General features: G+C 45.6%; 1 protein-coding gene and 1 pseudogene across 1 annotated transcript in view; both read left to right on the forward strand.

Annotated features, from left to right (window-relative positions):
• Window positions 1-517: 517 nt before the first annotated feature.
• Window positions 518-18,719, forward strand: part of GORASP2 (golgi reassembly stacking protein 2) — a 36,711-nt gene continuing 18,509 nt past the window's right edge. Inside the window, exon 1 of the mRNA XM_062187790.1 lies at window positions 518-651. Within this exon, the coding sequence (XP_062043774.1) occupies window positions 589-651 (63 nt within the window). The 5' untranslated portion in view covers window positions 518-588. The remainder of the gene's footprint in view (window positions 652-18,719) is intronic.
• On the forward strand, window positions 17,289-18,221 carry LOC133766717 (single-stranded DNA-binding protein, mitochondrial-like; annotated as a pseudogene).

The raw sequence follows: 18,719 nt of genomic DNA on the forward strand, positions 1-18,719 counted from the left end.
GAGAGAAAAAAATTGCATCAAAAAACAACTCGGCGGGTCCTCCATGACTCCATGCCTCCATGACTGTGTGGGACAGCTGCCCTAAAGAGAAGGAGCCTCTTTATAAAACTGGGCTGAGTGGACGTGGATTCATCCCACACCTGCCTAACCTGGGCCAAGACCTACAAAACCAGAGCAGCAGCAGCTTGGTGTGAGCCCTTTCCAGCCGGTGGCCACCAGAGGGCGTTGCAACCCAGCCATCGTCATTCCGGGCGAGCAGGAACGCGTGTTGATGAAACTTGTCTCCTCCACGGCTCCGTAGCAGGACTGAAGGAACTGTAAGTCTGCTCTCTCGCGAGGACGACTAGGCCCCTGCCCGCCCTCCTCGGTCCCTCCCGCTCCGCTCGCGCGCGCTCAGACCCCTCCCAGTGGCTGGCGGCAGGTGGCGCTGTCGGTGGCGTCGCAGCGCCCCGGCTGCCTCGGCGACCATCTCCCGGCGGGCAGTGCGGCCCGGCTCTCCGGCGGCTGCGAGTGCCACGTCCCAAGTGCTACGCGGAGGGGCGGGGAGCAGAGCGGCGCCCGGCTCGGCTGCACCGATCGCCCGGCGCCATGGGCTCCTCGCAGAGCGTCGAGATCCCGGGCGGGGGCACGGAAGGCTACCACGTCCTGCGGGTAAGGCCTCCGACCGCGGCCCGCGAGCGGCGGGCTGGAGGTGGGAGGCGGAGGCCCCGATGGGCCCTCGGCCCGGGGCAGCTAGGCCCGGTCCCGCGGAGGAGCGGCGCCCGGGGGCGCTGGCCCTGCCGGAGGCTGGTTGCGGAGGCCGCTCGCGTCGTGTCTCGCCGGAGCGCGCCGGGCGGACGGGGCTGGAGCCGGAGGCGGCTGCGGGGCACTCGGCCGGGGGACGGCGCTGGGCTGCTGTCCCGCCTCGGAGCCCCTCGGCTCCCCCACACCCGATTCTTAGCTCCCGAAGTCCGGGAGGGCTTGGGGCGGTGGTGGAGGGAGCCTCGCAGGCGGGCGGCGGCGGCGGCGGCAGGTGTTCGGGTCCCGGCCTTGTCCGGATGTCCGGGAGCCCCCGGGCCGAGGGGCCTGGACGTGGCCTGGGCGGACTTCGCTCGATTTTGACGGGACGTTTTCCTCTGCCGTCGCCCCCGACCTTTCCAGCTCTCCTCTAACACTTGTCCCGGAGGGCGGGGGGCGCTTCCGTCCCGAGACTGCCGATGGTGCGCTGGAGTTCAGCCGGGAAGATCGGGGGCCGGAGTCGGTCGGGGGAGCCCCTGGGAGCGGCTGTGCGCCGTAGGGAGCGGGGGCCGGCGCGGCTGGCGGCGGCTGTGACACCTGTGTGAGTGGGCGCCGTCAGCGGGGTGCCCGGGCCCTGGCACCGCCGGCGAGAGCGCGCCCTGGTTCCCTCTGCTGGGTCCCGGGTCTTGGGTGAGACAGCGATCCTGAGGCGCCGCTGACGACGGGCTGAGGGCGGGCGTACAGCCTCTTTCCCATCTCCCAGGATTAGGTCGTCTGGTCGCTTCTCCGCTGCGCTCAGAAATCCTCTGGAAGCCACAGTCTTGGTGGGAAAGGATGGATTCCCCACCCCCCACCCCCACCCCACAAGAAAAGAGTTTGAATAAACACTGTTTCCCTTCAGCTAACCAGAACACACACACACACACACACACCCCGAGTGCTGCCACACACACACACACACACACACACCCCGAGTGCTGCCCTATTGATGGGGACCCTGGGAGAACCGGCCGTGTGAGAGGAAACAGCGGAAGTGCTTCTCTCTCTCTTACCTGGTCTGATTTTGAGTTCCCTGCCCTGGGAGAGGTGATCCAGGTTTGCCAGCCGATTCTCACCGTGGCTGAGAGAGGCCATGAATCCCTGGGGACGGGGATGTTTTTATAATGCAGCCCTCATTGGGAGGGGAGTTCAGTAAAACACATTAGTGGTAATGAGCCCAGTATTTGAAAGAAAGCCATACACATCAAAAGGATTCCGACGATATAATGACTTTTTGTTAATGACTTCATTCCGTTCCATTCAGTTGAAGTGGATTTTCTTTGTAAAGCTGCAATTCAGTAAATTCGTATCATGCATATTCGGGAGTGCTGAGGTGTTACTAATCTAAACGTGACTTTTAGGACACTGTGGACAACTTTAGTTACCAGCCGGCATCAGGAACGTTATTGTTGCAGAAGATGAGATCATTCTTATTTAGTTAGCATTTTATTAAGGGGAGCTTTAAAAATAGTCATGATTGTCTAGTTTAGGAGGATTTGTTTCTGAGTTCTGGTCTCCTCTGCCTTGATTCTGTATTTGGTTGCCATATCTTCATTTTGAAAGAGAAAAGTATTATATTCAATCTTAGCTTATAGAAATAACTTCATTTCTTGTTGCCTAAATATACAGTGGTAGGTCCACCAATGGATTACTGAGATTCTAAATCAGATTAAATATGGCAGGAACGTCTTGTACTAAAATCACCTATGTTCATTGAGTTCTACAACGAGTTAGCTAGAAGTTAGTTTTCTCTGATCACCAGTTCCAGGACCATTTCCTTGAGTGGACTTGTATGACTAGGTTTTGAAATACTATGGTGGCCTCTTTTTATTGTTATTTCATGAGTCCCTATAATTCAGATAGACTGAACTTTCCCTTTTTTCTGTTATTTTTGTGATGCCCGTTGTTAGGCTCTGCTTGAAAAACTTTTAGGTGATAGCCCTGAAATGAATCCAGAAATTCTGCTATGAACAACTACTTTCCTTTTTCTGCATTTATGTATTAATGCATTTTTTTTGTGTTGCCGTCATATTGTACACGGAAACCTAACTCCTGTCCCCATTCAGAAAGAACTAACCTCCGTAGACAGCAGCTCTTGCAGTCTTTCAAATGTGTTTTGTATTTGTGAAGTAATTTCTGCTCACTTGCTCCCTCCTACCCATCTTTCTTTCTTTTTCTTCCTTCCTTCCTCCCTCTGTTTTGGTGGCAGTTGGCATCATATGGTACATACTGTTATATACCTTGGTCTTCTCATAGGGTCACCTAACTTGGCAGTCTTTTTTTTTTTTTTTTTAAGTGTTTTATTTATTTGAGAGGTAGAGTTACAGACAGTGAAAGGTAGAGACAGAAAGGTCTTCCATCCGCTGGTCCAGATGGCTGCAACCGCCGGAGCCATTAGCTTCTTCCGGGTCTCCCCCATGGGTGCAAGAGCCCAAGGACTTGGGCCATCTTTTACTGCTATCCCAGGCCATAGCAGAGAGCTGAATTGGAAGTGGAGCAGCTGGGACTCGAACCAGCACCCATATGGGATGCAGACGCCGCAGGCAGAGAATTAACCCACTGTGCCACAGGGCAGCCTGGCAGTCTTTCTACAAGAGCACATAATCTGGTTAAGCAGCACCTCCTAGTGTTTAACATTTAGTCTGCTAGTCTTTTGTTGTTGTAAGTACATATCTACAACTTTAAGTCCTACTTGTTTGCACTTAAAAACACATTTCCCCAAAATAATGAATTTTAATGTCTATATAAATGTTGATCTTCATTTTTGTAAATTATTACAAAGAACCTAAATTATCCATAATTCCAGCACCTGTAAAAGTTCATACGGGTAAAGCCACTACCTACAGTGCCGGCATCCCATATGGATACCAATTCGAGTCTGGGTTGCTCCACTTCCTATCCAGCTCTCTGCTATGGCCTGGTAAAGCAGTGGAAGATTGCCCAAGTGCTTGGGCCCCTGCACCCACGTGGAAGACCTGAAGAAGTTCCTGGCTCCTGGCTTCAGATCAGCTCAGCTCCAGCCATTGCAGTCATCTGGGGAGTGAACCAGTGGGTGGAAGACTTCTCTGTCTTTGCCTCTCTCTCTAACTCTCTTTCTTTCTTTTTTTTTTTTTTTTAATATTATTTATTTATTTATTTAAATTTTTTGACAGGCAGAGTTAGACAGTGAGAGAGAGACAGAGGTCTTCCTTTTTCCGTTGGTTCACCCCCCAACTGACCTTTGCAGCTGGCACGTTGCGGCTGGCACACTGCGCCGATCCAAAGCCAGGAGCCAGGTGCTTCTCCTGGTGTCCCATGCGGGTGCAGGGCCCAAGCACTTGGGCCATCCTCCACTGCACTCCCGGGCCACAGCAGAGAGCTGAACTGGAAGAGGAGCAACCGGGACAGAATCCGGAGCCCTGACTGGGACTAGAACCCGGTGTGCCGGCGCCGCAGGCAGAGGATTGGCCTAGTGAGCCGTGGTGCCACCCTCTAACTCTCTTTCAAATAAATCTTAAAAAAAATAATAACATTTCAGATTCCCTTATGCAGTGGGTCAGATTCTGTGTTCACCACGAGTGCCACTTTTATTTAGATCTTCCAGCCCGAATGTGAGCCCAGAAAGTGTCATCAGGGCTTCTCAGTTTCATCAGAAGTTACTTTAAGTTTACTGTCTATAGTTGAAGGATACTGAATACAGGTTTCTTGCCTAGATTTCCCATTAATAATTATCAAGCGAGCCAAATAAAGCCATTTGCTAAATTATCGGGGGGAAGGGGCAGTGGGCAGTGTTGTAGCGTAGCTGGTTAAGTAGCTACTTGTAAAGCCAGCATCCTGTGTGGGTGCTGGTTCAAATCCTGGCTGATCCACTTCTGATCCAGCTCCCTGCTAATGCGCCTGGGAAAGCAGTGGAAGATAGCTCAAGTTCTTGGGCCCCTGCCACCTATGTGAGAGACCCAAGTAGAGTTCTTGGCTCCTAGCTTTGGCCTCACCCAGCCCTGTCCTTTGCATATATTTGGGAAGTTAAGCAGTGGGTAGAAGATACCTCTGTTTATGTGTGTGTGTTTCCTTCTCTCACCCTGCCTTTTAAGTAAATTAAGTTTAAAAATCTTTAAAAAAAATTGTGTTTTTAGAATGGCTGATGGATGACTATGATAGAACCAGTTTCTAAGTTAAAATATTCAAAACATTCCTCTTCTCTACTTAATACTCTGAGATGGAGGATGTCTGAGGGCATTTTGGGGCCATTGTTCACACCACTGTGGAGACAGGGATAATGTGGTGTTCATTCATAATTTCCTCTGGGTGAGATCTGAGACCATGAAGGCTTTGAAGGAAGGGATGTTGAGATGAAGCGTGTGTCCAGGGTAATAACAAGTCTTTATCTCTTGAAGCATTTGCTGCAGAGAGAATATGACTGCAAATGGAATTGTTCCTATAATACACAGAATACCTAGACCATATCTACTATCATATGGAACTACTCTTTTTAATGATGCCTCACTAGTAATCTGTATGAAATCCTGCTTGATGGGATTTTGGTTTTACTTTGAAAAAATATATTCCTGATATTTGATAGTTACAATTTTTTTCTTTATTCTTCTAATGGTTTTTCTCAAGCTTTTTTTTTTTTTTTTTAAAGATTTATTTATTTATTTGAGAGGCAGAGCTACAGACAGAGAGGGAGAGACAGAGAGAAAGATCTTCCATCACGTTCACTCCCCAAATGGCCACAGTGGCTGGAGCTGGGCCAATCAAAGCCAGGAGCCAGAAGCTTCTTCCGGATATCCCATGTGAGTGCAGGGGCCCAAGCACTTGGGCCAACTTCCACTGCTTTTCTAGTCCATAACAGAGAGCTAGATTGGAAGAGAAGCAGCCAGGACTTAGAATCTGCGCCCATAGGGGATGCTGGCTCTACAAGCGGAGGCTTCGTCCACTACACCACAGCACCAGCCCCTTTCTCAAACTTTTTTAAAATGCTTCTTTATTTTATATATTTAAAAAGCATAGAGACAGGCCGGCGCCGCAGCTCAATAGGCTAATCCTCTGCCTGCGGCGCTGGCATCCGGGTTCTAGTCCTGTTCGGGGCACCAGATTCTGTCCTGGTTGCTCCTCTTCCAGTCCAGCTCTCTGCTGTGGCCCAGGAGTGCAGTAGAGGATGGTCCAAGTCCTCGGGCCCTGCACCCCATGGGAGACCAAGAGAAGCACCTGGCTCCTGGCTTCAGATCGGCGCAGTGCGCTAGCCACAGCGTGCCAGCCTCCGTAGCCATTGAGGGGTGAACCAATGGAAGGATGACCTTTTTCTTTGTCTCTCTCTCACTGTCTAACTGCCTGTCAAAAAAATAAATAAATAAAAAAGTAAAATAAATAAATAAAAAGCATAGAGACAAAGAGAAAGAAGGATCTCCTTTCTACTGGTTCACTCTCTAAATTCCTGCAACTGCTGGGACTGGGCCAGTCCAAAGGCAGGAGCCAGGAAATCAATCCAGGTGTCCCAGGTGGGTAGCAGGAACCCAAAGACTTGCCCTGTCATCTGCTGTCTCCACGGTGCACAGTAGCAGGAAGCTGGAATTGCAGGCAGAGCGGGGATTAGAACCCAGGCACTCTGATGTGTGCTGCAGGTGACCCAGGCAGCAACTTAACTTACTGCGCCAAAGCCCATCAATCTCACACTGTTTAAACTCATACCCCCTTTTGAAAATGGAAAAGTCTTTTTTTTTTTTTTTTTAAGATCTATTTATCTATTTGAAAGTCAGAGTTACACAGATAGAGAAGGAGAGGCAGAGTGAGAGAAAGGTCCTCCACCCTCTGGTTCACTCCCCAATTGGCCACAGTGGCCAAAGCTGCGCTGATCCAAAACCAGGAGCCAGGAGCTTCTCCTGGTCTCCCACACAGGTGCAGAGGCCCAAGGACCTGGGCCATCCTCCACTGCCCTCACAGGCCACAGCAGAGAGTTAGATCAGAAGTGGAGCAGCCGGGACTCAAACCAGCGCCCACATGGGATGCCGGCACTGCAGATGGCGGCCTCACTGGCCACACCACAACGCCAGCCCCAGAATCTCATTATAGCTTCCTTCTCACCAATTGTGAAAAATAGTGTATAAAAAAACAAATGGGGGTTTTGATATTGTTTTCCATATACAAACTAATAATTGAGAAAGCTTTATAAAGAAACAACACCTGGAGATTTTACCCCAGGCCCCATTGATCTCTTCTAATAGGAGACCAAGAAGTCAGAATAATGTTTTTTGAAATTGCTTTCAAATGCAGGAATCAGAATATTTCAGTCTGTTAAAACCATAAAGTACTATATATATGAATGTTAGAATACTTTTAGGAATTATATGGTTGGACATAAACTTTTGCTTATGCTCACAGACCTTGAACAAATTAGTTGTGTCATGTTGTTCATATAAACTTTCATTTTACGTTTTAATGTATGGACCATCATCCTCAGGGTGCTCATTTATGGGGAGATTTTCCCTTAGCAGTTAATTGTGGTTCCAGGAGTGCTGTGTGTATCTGTTACCTGTGGGTCAGCTACCAACAGGACTTTTAGTACTTTCTCTGAAATTTTCTTTTGTTTATTTATTTATTTGAATACAGATAGAGACAGATGTTCTATTGCTCATTCATGCCTCAAAGTTCCACACCTGCTGGGACTGCCCCAGACCAAAGCCAGGAGCCAAAAACTCAATTTTCTTTTTAAAGATTTATTTATTTATTTGAAAGTCAGAGTTACATAGAGAGAGAGGAGATGCAGAGAGAGAGAGAGGTCTTCCATCTGACGGTTCACTCCCCAATTGGCCGCAACATCTGGAGCTGCGCCAATCTGAAGCCAGGAGCTTCTTCTAGGTCTCCCACATGAGTGCAGGGACCCAAGGACTTGGGCCATCTTCTACTGTTTTCCCAGGCCATAGCAGAGAGCTGGATGGGAATTGGAGCAGCCGGGTCTCAAACCTGTGCCTATATTGGATGCCGGTGCTTCAGGCCAGGGCCTTAACTCACTGCACCACAGTGCTGGCCCCAAGAACTGAATTCTGATCTCCCATATGCATAGCAGGGATCCAAACCACTTGAACCATCACTTGCAGCCCCCAAGGTATCCACAGCAGGGTGCTGGAATCTGAAGCAGAGCCACGACTCAAACCCAAGAACTCCAGTATGGGATGCAGGAATCCAGAGTCAACTGCTGCACCAAACACCAGCCTCTAAAATTTTCTTAAGAATTTAACTTGGACTAATTATTAACATTAGTATATTCTTTTTGCTGGCTTTAATAGTCTACTACAAGGATTAAATTATATTGGTTGACTCACTAACCATCTAAACTAGGAAATATTTATTTGTAAAGGATCAATATGTGCTTTGGAATCTTAATTGTGACTTGCCTTGGGACCTAAGACTATCAAATAAGATGACTTGGTTTTTTAAACAAAGTACTCAGAACCAAAGTCGTTACTTTGAGAGACTGTACACTTCCTTCTCAGCATTTCAAGTAGATTGCCTGCTCTCTTTCTGTACTAAGAGGTCATTCAGGAGCATTACCAGAGACAGTGTTGTAGTCTACCGGAGACCAACTTCGGTAACTGGACTCCAGTCCTGACTCCATCACTTTTTGTTGTGTTGTCTTGGACAACCCCATTAACTTCTTTGAGCTTCAGTCTTTTTTGTCTGAAAAGTGGAGATAGTAGTAGTAATGCCTCTTCTATCTTTTTTACTTAAAAGACACATTAGCTTTTTTTTTTTTTTTTTTTTTTTTTTTGACAGGTAGAGTGGACAGTGAGAGAGAGAGACAGAGAGAAAGGTCTTCCTTTGCCTTTGGTTCACCCTCCAATGGCTGCCGTGGCCGGTGTGCTGCGGCCGGCGCACCGCGCTGATCTGAAGCCAGGAGCCAGGTGCTTCTCCTGGTCTCCCATGCGGGTGCAGGGCCCAAGCACTTGGGCAATCCTCCACTGCACTCCCGGGCCACAGCAGAGAGCTGGCCTGGAAGAGGGGTAACCGGGACAGAATCCGGTGCCCCGACCGGGACTAGAACCCAGTGTGCCAGCGCCGCAAGGTGGAGGATTAGCCTGTTGAGCCACGGCGCCAGCACATTAGATTTTGTGTATGAAAATGCTTTGAAAATAATTGAGCACTATTAAATCTTTATTAAAATAACACTGTCTGTCTTATTGTTATCCTGTGAATTAAACAAGATATCCCATGGAAAGTACTTAGCATAGAATCTGAACTATAAAGACTCAATAAATGTTAGCTGATGCTTTTTTACTAGCATTTATATTATTTTATCACCCACTGGAAAGCATTATTCCAATGGCAATATTAGTTAAAATATACTGGTTGTAAATATTTTTAGTAGCAATTCCATTTAATTAGTCAGCAATATTTTTGTGCGTGTACCTAACTTCAAATTTTACTGTTGCTCAAAATAAGTTTGGATAAGTTTATTTTAGTGCAAAAAATTTTGAAATTCATGCACAGCATTTTCCATGAACTTTTTGAAGATCTCATATATAATGTCTGTTATTTTTTAGCAATCATCATGTTTAAGGAAATTGTAAATCTGTTTTTTAAAAGGTTGTTGTTGAAGGGCTGGTGCTGTGGTTTAGTGGGTAAAGCCTCTGCCTGCAACAGACATCCCACATGGGCACCAATCCAGCTCCCTGCTAATGTGCCTGGGAAAGCAGTGGAAGATGGCCCAAGTGGTTGGCTCCTGCACCCATGTGGGAGACCTGGAAGAAGCTCCTGGCTCCTGGCTTTGGCTTGGTCCAGACCTGGCTGATGTGGCCATGTGGGGAGTGAACGAGCAGATGGAAGATCTGTCTCATTTTCTCACTCTTATTCTTTCTCTCTGTAACTCTGCCTTTCAAATAAATAAAATAATCTTTAAAAAATATTTAAAAAAGGTTTTCAAGTACTAGTATCCGTTTTGCTGTTTTTAATTAGTGTTCTTTCTTATATAAGATTTATCTGTTATCTGTTTGAAAGGCAGAGTTAGAGAGGGAGATTGGAGGAGAGACAGAGAAAGAGAAAGAGAGAGAGAGAGAGAGAGAGAGAGAGATACCTTCTATCAGCTAGTTCACTCCCCACATGTTCATGCCAGGGCTGGGCTAGGCCAAAGCCAGGAGCCAGGAGCTACATCTGTGTCTCCCACTGGGTGGCAGGGGCCCAGGCACTTGGGCCATCTTCAGCTGCTTTCCCAGGCCATTAGCAGGAGCTGGTCAGAAGAGGAGCAGCCAGGGGACTCAAATGAGGGCCCGTATGGGATGCCCATGTCACAGGTGGTGACTTAACCTGCTGCACCACAATGCATGCCCTCAATGTTCTTATGCTCATTCATTAAAATGACTAAAGAATTTGCAATTAAAATAACCTTGCTATATTTGATTTTCTTCATTGCAGACTATAGATACAGTCAGGGAGAGTTAAGACATTTCATGGTGATCATGGTGAGTTATTGAGACCACTGCCTCCACCTCTGTTTTACAGCTAAGAGGAAGGGAGCACAAGGAGATTAATCTGATTTACCCAAGGCCACACAGCAAGTTTTTTTCCTAAGATACCTAAACTGGTACTCCTATTTGAAGATTCTAAAATGGCAGCTTGTCATTTCTTTCCTCTCTTGGAGCAGACTTCAATTTCTTTCAACATTGTTTTCCTAATTTCTAGGAAATTTCTAGCTGCTGTGTAATGACAGTTTTATTTGTTTTGCCATTAAAATTGTATTTCAAATTATTGTATGTGCTGCAAATTAAATCAGAGTTATTGTCAGGAGGACAGGCTTTTTGCATTATGTGAAGAGAAATTGTTTACTATGCATTTGTGTCAAGACCCAAGTAGGGAAACATGCGCGTTTGTAGACAAAGAATAGCTCCTCCCCATAAATTAAGTGCCTTTTTGTCTTTGCTATATCACATTCCCAAGTTTTTTCATTTTGATCACTTAAGCACGTTCAGGAGTATAGCATGAAGGTTTCTATATCTAAGGTGAGTCATTTAGATGTTACTCAGATTAAATTTATTTTCTAGTCTCATTTAGGTATCTGTGCTGTTTATAAGAGTAATACAAGAGGGACTGGTGCTGTGGTGCAATGGGTTAACGTTCTGGCCTGGAGCGCAGGCAACCCATATTGGTGGTGGTTCAAGGCTTGGTTGTTCCACTTCCAGTCCAGCTCTCTGCTGTGGCCTGGGAAGGCAGTAGAGGATGGGCCAAGTCCTGGGGTCCCTGCGCCCATGTGGGAGACCCAGAGGAGGCTCCTGGCTCCTGGCTTCTGATCAGCGCAGCTCTGGCTGTTGCAGCCAATTGAGGAGTGAACCATTGGATGCAAGACACCTCTCTCTCTCTCTCTCTCTCTCTCTCTCTCTCTCTCTCTGCCTCTCCTCTCTCTGTGTAACTCTGACTTTCAAATAAATAAATAAATCTTTAACAAAGAAAACTTAAGGGAGCTAATTCACATACCAGCCAGAGACCTGGGTAAATGTGTCTGTATTTATCACCTTCTAAAGTATCCGAAAGTAGTCCTGTGGTTTCCCTTCTTTATTGCTGTAAGGTAGCAGGGTTGTACACCTCAGCAGGAAGTTTGGAAGTATATAGTAGACTCCTGCAGTTGGGAGAATACCCTCCTCACCACCCCACCCAGACTTCTTCCTTTCTACTCTGCCATCCCTCCCTCCCCTCAGTGCAAATTAAGAGAGAGAGAGAAATTCATGACATGGAGTAAAGAACAGTTAGGACTGAATGCAAAAAAAAAAAAAAAAAAAAATCAGGCTAAATCTGGTAAATTTTAGTGATTCAGAATCAGAAGGTGAGGAAAGAGTCTGAAGCTTAATGGCCTTTATTATTTGGAAATTCATTGGACAAATAGTTAATGGTATTTTGAAGGGTGGTGTTTTCAATCTTTATTTTAAAAAAATATTTATTTCTTTCTTTGAAAGAATTACAGAGAGGAGGTGGGGGCAGGTGGGGAGAGAATCTTTTGAATCCAGGCAGGATCTTCTGCATGGGTGGCAGGGGCCCAAATATTTGGTCCATCTTCTGCTGCTTTCCAGGGCATTAGTGGGGAGCTGAATTGGAAGTGGAGCATTTGGGACATGAACTGGTACCCATTGTAGAATGTGGGCATTGCAGGCAGTGGCTTTACCCCACTACCCATAACGTTGGCCCCTCAAATCTTCATTTTTATTACAGCTCAAAGTAAGAAGTATATTTTCCATTGTAACCGATAGATACGACTACATTTAATGAAAAATACCCTAATTATGTCATGAATTTTTGATATTTATTCTAGTGTCTCTTTTGATACTTGTCTATATTCTATCATGACAGGCTAAATTAAGATCAGAGCCACTTTAGGGATTATTTCTGAAGAAGTGATCATTCATATCTCACTTCTAATCATTGGTGCTGACTGCTTTGTGTGTATTAGGAATACCCCTTTCCTATATGGTTTAATCACAAGCTTCTCATTTCTGCTGGTAAAGAAGGTCCAACAAATTTCATCTTGTTTATTATAGCTGACTTTTCTGGAGTGTTTGATAGAAGCTTTTCATACTGTGATTTTTGTTTTGGTAGAGTAACCTCGGAATATAAAATTTGAATTCTCTACAAATGCCATTGTGCTTTATAATTTTTTCTATCTATCCATGTTTTTTTGTAACATTTTTTTTTAAAGATTCATTTATTTTGGCCGGTGCCGTGGCTTAACAGGCTAATCCTCCGCCTTGCGGCGCCGGCACACCGGGTTCTAGTCCCGGTCGGGGTGCCGGATTCTATCCCGGTTGCCCCTCTTCCAGGCCAGCTCTCTGCTATGGCCCGGGAAGGCAGTGGAGGATGGCCCAAGTGGTTGGGTACTGCACCCCATGGGAGACCAGGAGAAGCACCTGGCTCCTGGCTTCGGATCAGCGAGATGTGCTGGCCGCGGTGGCCATTGGAGGGTGAACCAACGGCAAAAAGGAAGACCTTTCTCTCTGTCTCTCTCTCTCACTATCCACTCTGCCTGTCAAAAAAATTAAAAAAAAAAAAAGATTCATATATTTATTTGAAAGTCAGTTACAGAGAGAGAGAAGGAGAGGCAGTGAGAGAGAGATCTTCCATCCGCTTGTTCACTCCCCAATTGGCCACAATGGCCAGAGGTGTGCCGATCCAGAGCCAGCAGCCTCTTCTAGGTCTCCCACACAGGTGCAAGGGCCCAAGGACTGGGCCATCTTCCACTGCCTTCCCAGGCCACAGCAGGGAGCTGGATCAGAAGTAGAGCAGCCGGGACTCAAACTGGCGCCTATATGGGATGCTGGCACTGCAGGCACAGTGCCAGTCCCATAACACATCTTTATTAATATTATGTGAACATAATTGCTCTTTAGTTTTTGCAGCTATTTCACTGTTTCTTAATTATTCAAATAAATTATGTGGCCTGAGAAGAATTGGAAAGAGTATAACCTCAATATGCTTTGTAGAGCTCACAGGGAAGTTTTGTATACTCAAGTTTTTCCTTATAATTGACTGCTTTAAGTATCAGAGCTATGTTATATGAAAATCTGTTATGCATAGATTTTTTTTTAAAGGTTTATTTATTTATTTGAAAGGCAGAGAGTTACAAAGAGAGGCAAATAGAGAGAGAAGTCATCCATCCACTAGTTCACTCCCCAAATGGCTGCAACAGCTGCAGCCGGGCTAATTGAAGCCAGGAGTTTCTTCCGGGTCTCCCACAAAGGTGCAAGGGCCCAAGGACTTGGGCCATCATCTACTGCTTTCCCAGACTATAGCAGAGAGCTGGATGGGAAGTAGAGTAGTCAGGACTCGAACCATTGACCATATGGGATGCCATCACTGTAGGTGGTGGCTTTACCCGCTACACCACAGTGCCAGACCCTGCATAGATATTTTTGAGCAGTTTTTTGGGTTCCTAGCAAAACTGAACAAAAAGTACAGAGATTTCCCGTATATCCCCTGTCCCTACGTGTATACCCTCCTGCATTCTCAACACCCTGCACCTGAATGGTAATTTATTACAGTTGAACCCACGTTAAAACATCATCACCACCCAATATCCCTGATTTACACTTTTGTAGACTTAGGGTTCCATCTTGGTGTTATACATTCCATGGGTTTGGCAAATGTGTAACAAAATGTATCCAGCATTATAGTTTCATACAGAATAGTCTGGTGCCTTAAAAATCCCTTCTGTTCTGCCCCTTCATTCCTCCTTAAATCTCTAGCCCCTACTACTTCCACTGCCTGTGTAGTTTGCCTTTTCTAGAATGTCATATAGTTAAAATCATAAAATGTATAGCCTTTCATTCTGGCTTATTAAAAGTCTATGTTTTTTTAAAACTAGATTTCTTTTTCCAAAGATTTATTTATTTGAAAGAGTTACAGAGGTAGAGACAGAAAGAGGTCTTCCATCCGCTGGTTCACTCCCCAGATGGCCACAACAGCCGGAGCTGTGCCAATCCAAAGTCAGGAGCCAGGAGCTTCCTCCAGTTCTCCCATGTGGGTGCAGGGGCCCAAGGGCCTAGGTCATCTTCTACTGCTTTCCCAGGCCATAGCAGAGAGCTGGATCAGAAGAGGAGCAGCCGGGACTAGAACCGGTGCCCATATGGGATGCTGGCGCTTCAGGCCAGGGCTTTAGCCCACTGTGCCACAGCACCGGCCCCAAAAGTCTATGTTTAAAGTGTATTTCATGTTTCTCCAGCTTGATTGATGCTAAATATAACTTAATCCCTTCATGTCTTGTTATTCTGACCAAAAATTAATGTGATGTATTAGAATGCAAATCATGTAGTTATCTCATAGACTTGTGTTGTCCAATATAGTAACCTCTAGCCAAAGGTGACTTCTACTTTTATTTAATTATTTTAGAGACAGACAACTCTTATCTACTTGTTCACTCTCCAAATGCTACAGTTGCCCTGGGGACCAGGAACTCACTCCAGGTCTCTCACATGGGCAGCAGGAACCCAGTTACTTGAGCTCTCTCCTGAGTGCCTCCCAGAGTTTACATTGGCAGGAAGCTGGAGTCAGGGGTAGAGCCAGGTATCAAACCTAGGTACTCTGATTTGGGACCTGAGTGCCCATGCATGTGGCTATTTTAATTTAAGTATAAATTAATTTAAACTAAGTGAAATAAAAAATTCAGTTCCTCAGTCACATTAACCATATTTCAGATGCTTTGAAGTCCCACATGACTACTGGTTATTTATTGGATGGCACACATACAGGCCATTTCCATCATCCCAGAAAGTCTATAAGCAAATATGTCAGAGACATTTTTCTCTTTGCATTCTCTATAAAATGCTGTCACAAATACACCTTTCATGTAAGTTCACTGTGAGTACTCAGTAGAATTTGGTAATTGGCTTAAGACAGGTGCTTTTTTCTTGTCTTTTAGTTTTTTAGTTTTGTGATTTAGTGGCAGTAGCATCTCTTGCCTTTTGTCAGATCTTTTGGGTATTACTGTCCCTGTTGGTGGCTTGGAAATCAGATAGCTAAATTATGTAAAATAAATGCCAGTAGAATCTGAGAGTGGCCGTAAAGTGAAGAAGAGTGAGAACTAGGGCAAGCTTCTCTGTGGCTCTTTATGTTGACTGTTCAGAGTCCTTTTTGACTTAACAGCAGTTTCTAAAATTGTGTTCCACAGTGAGGTGTGAGATGGGTTCTTAGAGTGTAATGATTTCAGCTCTATTTTTAAGGCAGAGAGAGCATGTCTTAAAACTTTTTGTATTAAAAGAATATACATAAATGTACAGCTTGGTGGATTTTCACAGATGACATATTTGTGTAACCAGCTTCCCACCCCTCTTCAATCATATCCCTGCCCCCTCACCTCCCCAGGGTGAATAATATCCTAATTTCTACCAGCATGGATTAGTTTAGCCTCTTCTTGTTCTTGTAAATAGAACTAGATGATAGGTAATCATTTAAGTCTGGCTTCTTTTGCTCAAATATTGCCTGTATGTTGTACATTATTATAGACTGTTCATTAATGTATCTAAAGCCTTTGAGAGGATGTGTCAAATTTTATTAATTTGTTGTTGATGGGTGTTTGTGTAATTTTCTGTTTGGGGCTGTTACACAGTAATGTTGCTGTTTATACTGTATGTCTTTTGGAGAACCTGTGTATACCCATTTCTATTGGATATATACTTAAAGTGGAATATGGGGTCAAAGGTGTGCATATTTTCTTTGTTGATTGATATTGCCAAATAGTTTATACACTTCCAACAGCAATAATTAAAGTTTCTGAATGTTCCAAATCCTTACTTATAATTTGTATTTTCTATCATGTTCATGCTGGCCATTCTGATAGTCACTTAGTAGTCACTTTCCATTCCTCTATTGACAGCCACCATCTATAGATTAGTAGAAATATATGGATTTCTTTTTTTTTTTTTTTTTTTTTTACTTTTTGACAGGCAGAGTGGCTAGTGAGAGAGAGAGGCAGAGAGAAAGGTCTTCCTTTTACCGTTGGTTCACCCTCCAATGGCCGCCGTGGCTGGCGTGCTGCGGCCGGCGCACCGCGCTGTTCTGAAGGCAGGAGCCAGGTGCTTCTCCTGGTCTCCCATGGGGTGCAGGACCCAAACACTTGGGCCATCCTCCACTGCACTCCCTGGCCACAGCAGAGAGCTGGCCTGGAAGAGTGGCAACCGGGACAGAATCCGGCGCCCCAACCGGGACTAGAACCTGGTGTGCCGGCGCCACTAGGCGGAGGATTAGCCTGTTGAGCCATGGCACCGGCCTCTAGACATTTCATATAAATAAAATCATACAGTATGTGATCTTCTGTGATCCTTTGTGTTCTTTCACTCAGCGCAATGATTTCGAAGATCATCCATGCTATAGCATGTGTCAGTAAAGTACTTCATTCCTTTTATGGATAGACCATATTTTGTTTATCTGTTCATCATTTGAGGAACATTTGAGTTGTTTCTTTTTATAAGTGGTAAGAAATATTTAATACATACTTAGAAAAATAATGTAGTGTCCAGAAATTGGTTAGTTATAGATTTACCCCTAGGTGATGATTGCAGAGTTAGGAGGATGAACTTAAAAATTGTAGGGCTCCAGGCCGGCGCCATGGCTTAACAGGCTAATCCTCCTCCTTGCAGTGCCGGCACACCGGGTTCTGGTCCCGGTTGGGGCGCTGGATTCTATCCCGGTTGCTCCTCTTCCAGGCCAGCTCTCTGCTATGGCCCAGGAGGGCAGTGGAGGATGGCCCAAGTGCTTGGGCCCTGCACCCGCATGGGAGACCAGGAGAAGCACCTGGCCCCTGGCTTCAGATCAGCGAGATGCGCTGGCCGCAGCGGCCATTGGAGGGTGAACCAACGGCAAAAAGGAAGACCTTTCTCTCTGTCTCTCTCACTATCCACTCTGCCTGTCAAAAAAAAAAAAAAAAAAAAATTGTAGGGCTCCAATCATAGGCTAGAGACTTAGCTAGATATTTAATAAAACTTTAGCTCCTTGAATATTTACAGTATTCTTATAAAGTAAATCACATTAACCCTTACCTGCAAATGACAAAATCAAGGCCATGGGAGATAAATAAACTTTCCCAGGCTTACCCAGCTAATAAATGGACAAAAACCATAGCTTAAAACCAAGGCTGGCTGTCAGTTGGAGCACTGGAACCAGCACAAAGATTAGACTAAGAAAAGAAGTAATGTTTCGAAGACCTGTGTTACAGGCACTTCGTCAGTTTGTAAGACATGAATCTGAAGTAGCTAACAGTTTGGTTCTTGAAAGATCTCTGAATTGTGTGCAGTTATTGGAGCGAGTAGGTCAGGACCCTGTCATGAGACCGGTGGAAGGAAAAAATCCAGTCACAATATTTTCCCTAGCAACAAATGAGATGTGGCGGTCAGGGGATAATGAAGCATACCAAACGGTGATGTCAGTCAAAAAACAACATGGCACAGAATATCAGTATTCTGGCCAGGCCTCAGAGACGAGGCATATGTGTATGAAAAAGGGGTCTCGAATTTACATGGAAGGGAAGGTAGACTATGGTGAATACATGGATAAAAATAATGTGAGGGCCGGCGCCGCGCTCACTAGGCTAATCCTCTGCCTTGCGGCGCCAGCATACCGGGTTCTAGTCCCGGTCGGGGCACTGATCCTGTCCCGGTTGCCCCCCTTCCAGGCCAGCTCTCTGCTGTGGCCAGGGAGTGCAGTGGAGGATGGCCCAAGTGCTTGTGCCCTGCACCCGCATGGGAGACCAGGAGAAGCACCTAGCTCCTGCCATCGGATTAGAGCAGTGCGCCAGCCGCAGCGCGCCAACCGCGGCGGCCATTGGAGGGTGAACCAACGGCAAAGGAAGACCTTTCTCTCTGTCTCTCTCTCTCACTGTCCACTCTGCCTGTCAAAAAAAAAAAAATAATAATAATAATAACAATAATGTGAGGCGACAAGCAGTGTCGCTGATCACGTTATCTTTCTGAGTGACCAGACGAAAGAGAAGGCATAGAATGGATGATTCTTCTTTGGCCGTTGTTTGGTATAGTCTCATTTCCAAATCATAGTCTTATATAGTCTTTATAGTTTCTAAGGACAAGAATTAAACACTGTTTTATATATATGAAAAAAAAAGGCTGATGGATTTGATTCCCGGCTTCACTCCCAGTTCCAGCTGCCTGCTAATGTGCGTTTTGGAGGGCAATACGTGATAACTCAAGTAGTTGGATCCCTGCCCCTCACATGGGAGACCTGGATTGAGTTCCCAGCTCCTGGCTTCAACCTTGCACAACCCTAGCTGCAAGAATTTGGGGAATGAGCCAGTGGATTGGGAGCATTCTACCTATCTCTCTGTCCCTCAAATAAATAAATGTGAAGACTAGGTCTAAAACTTCATTATCTTTTTACTGTATGTCTCTTAAAATCTTGTAAAAATCTCAACTATTGAACTTTCATATTTGACCTATGCATTTTATATAGAATATAGTAATGGAACTTGGCCCAATAATAATGTTAAATGGCCTATGGAGTCAAGT

Source organism: Lepus europaeus, chromosome 1, assembly GCF_033115175.1.
Source record: "Lepus europaeus isolate LE1 chromosome 1, mLepTim1.pri, whole genome shotgun sequence".
Lineage (NCBI taxonomy): Eukaryota > Metazoa > Chordata > Mammalia > Lagomorpha > Leporidae > Lepus > Lepus europaeus.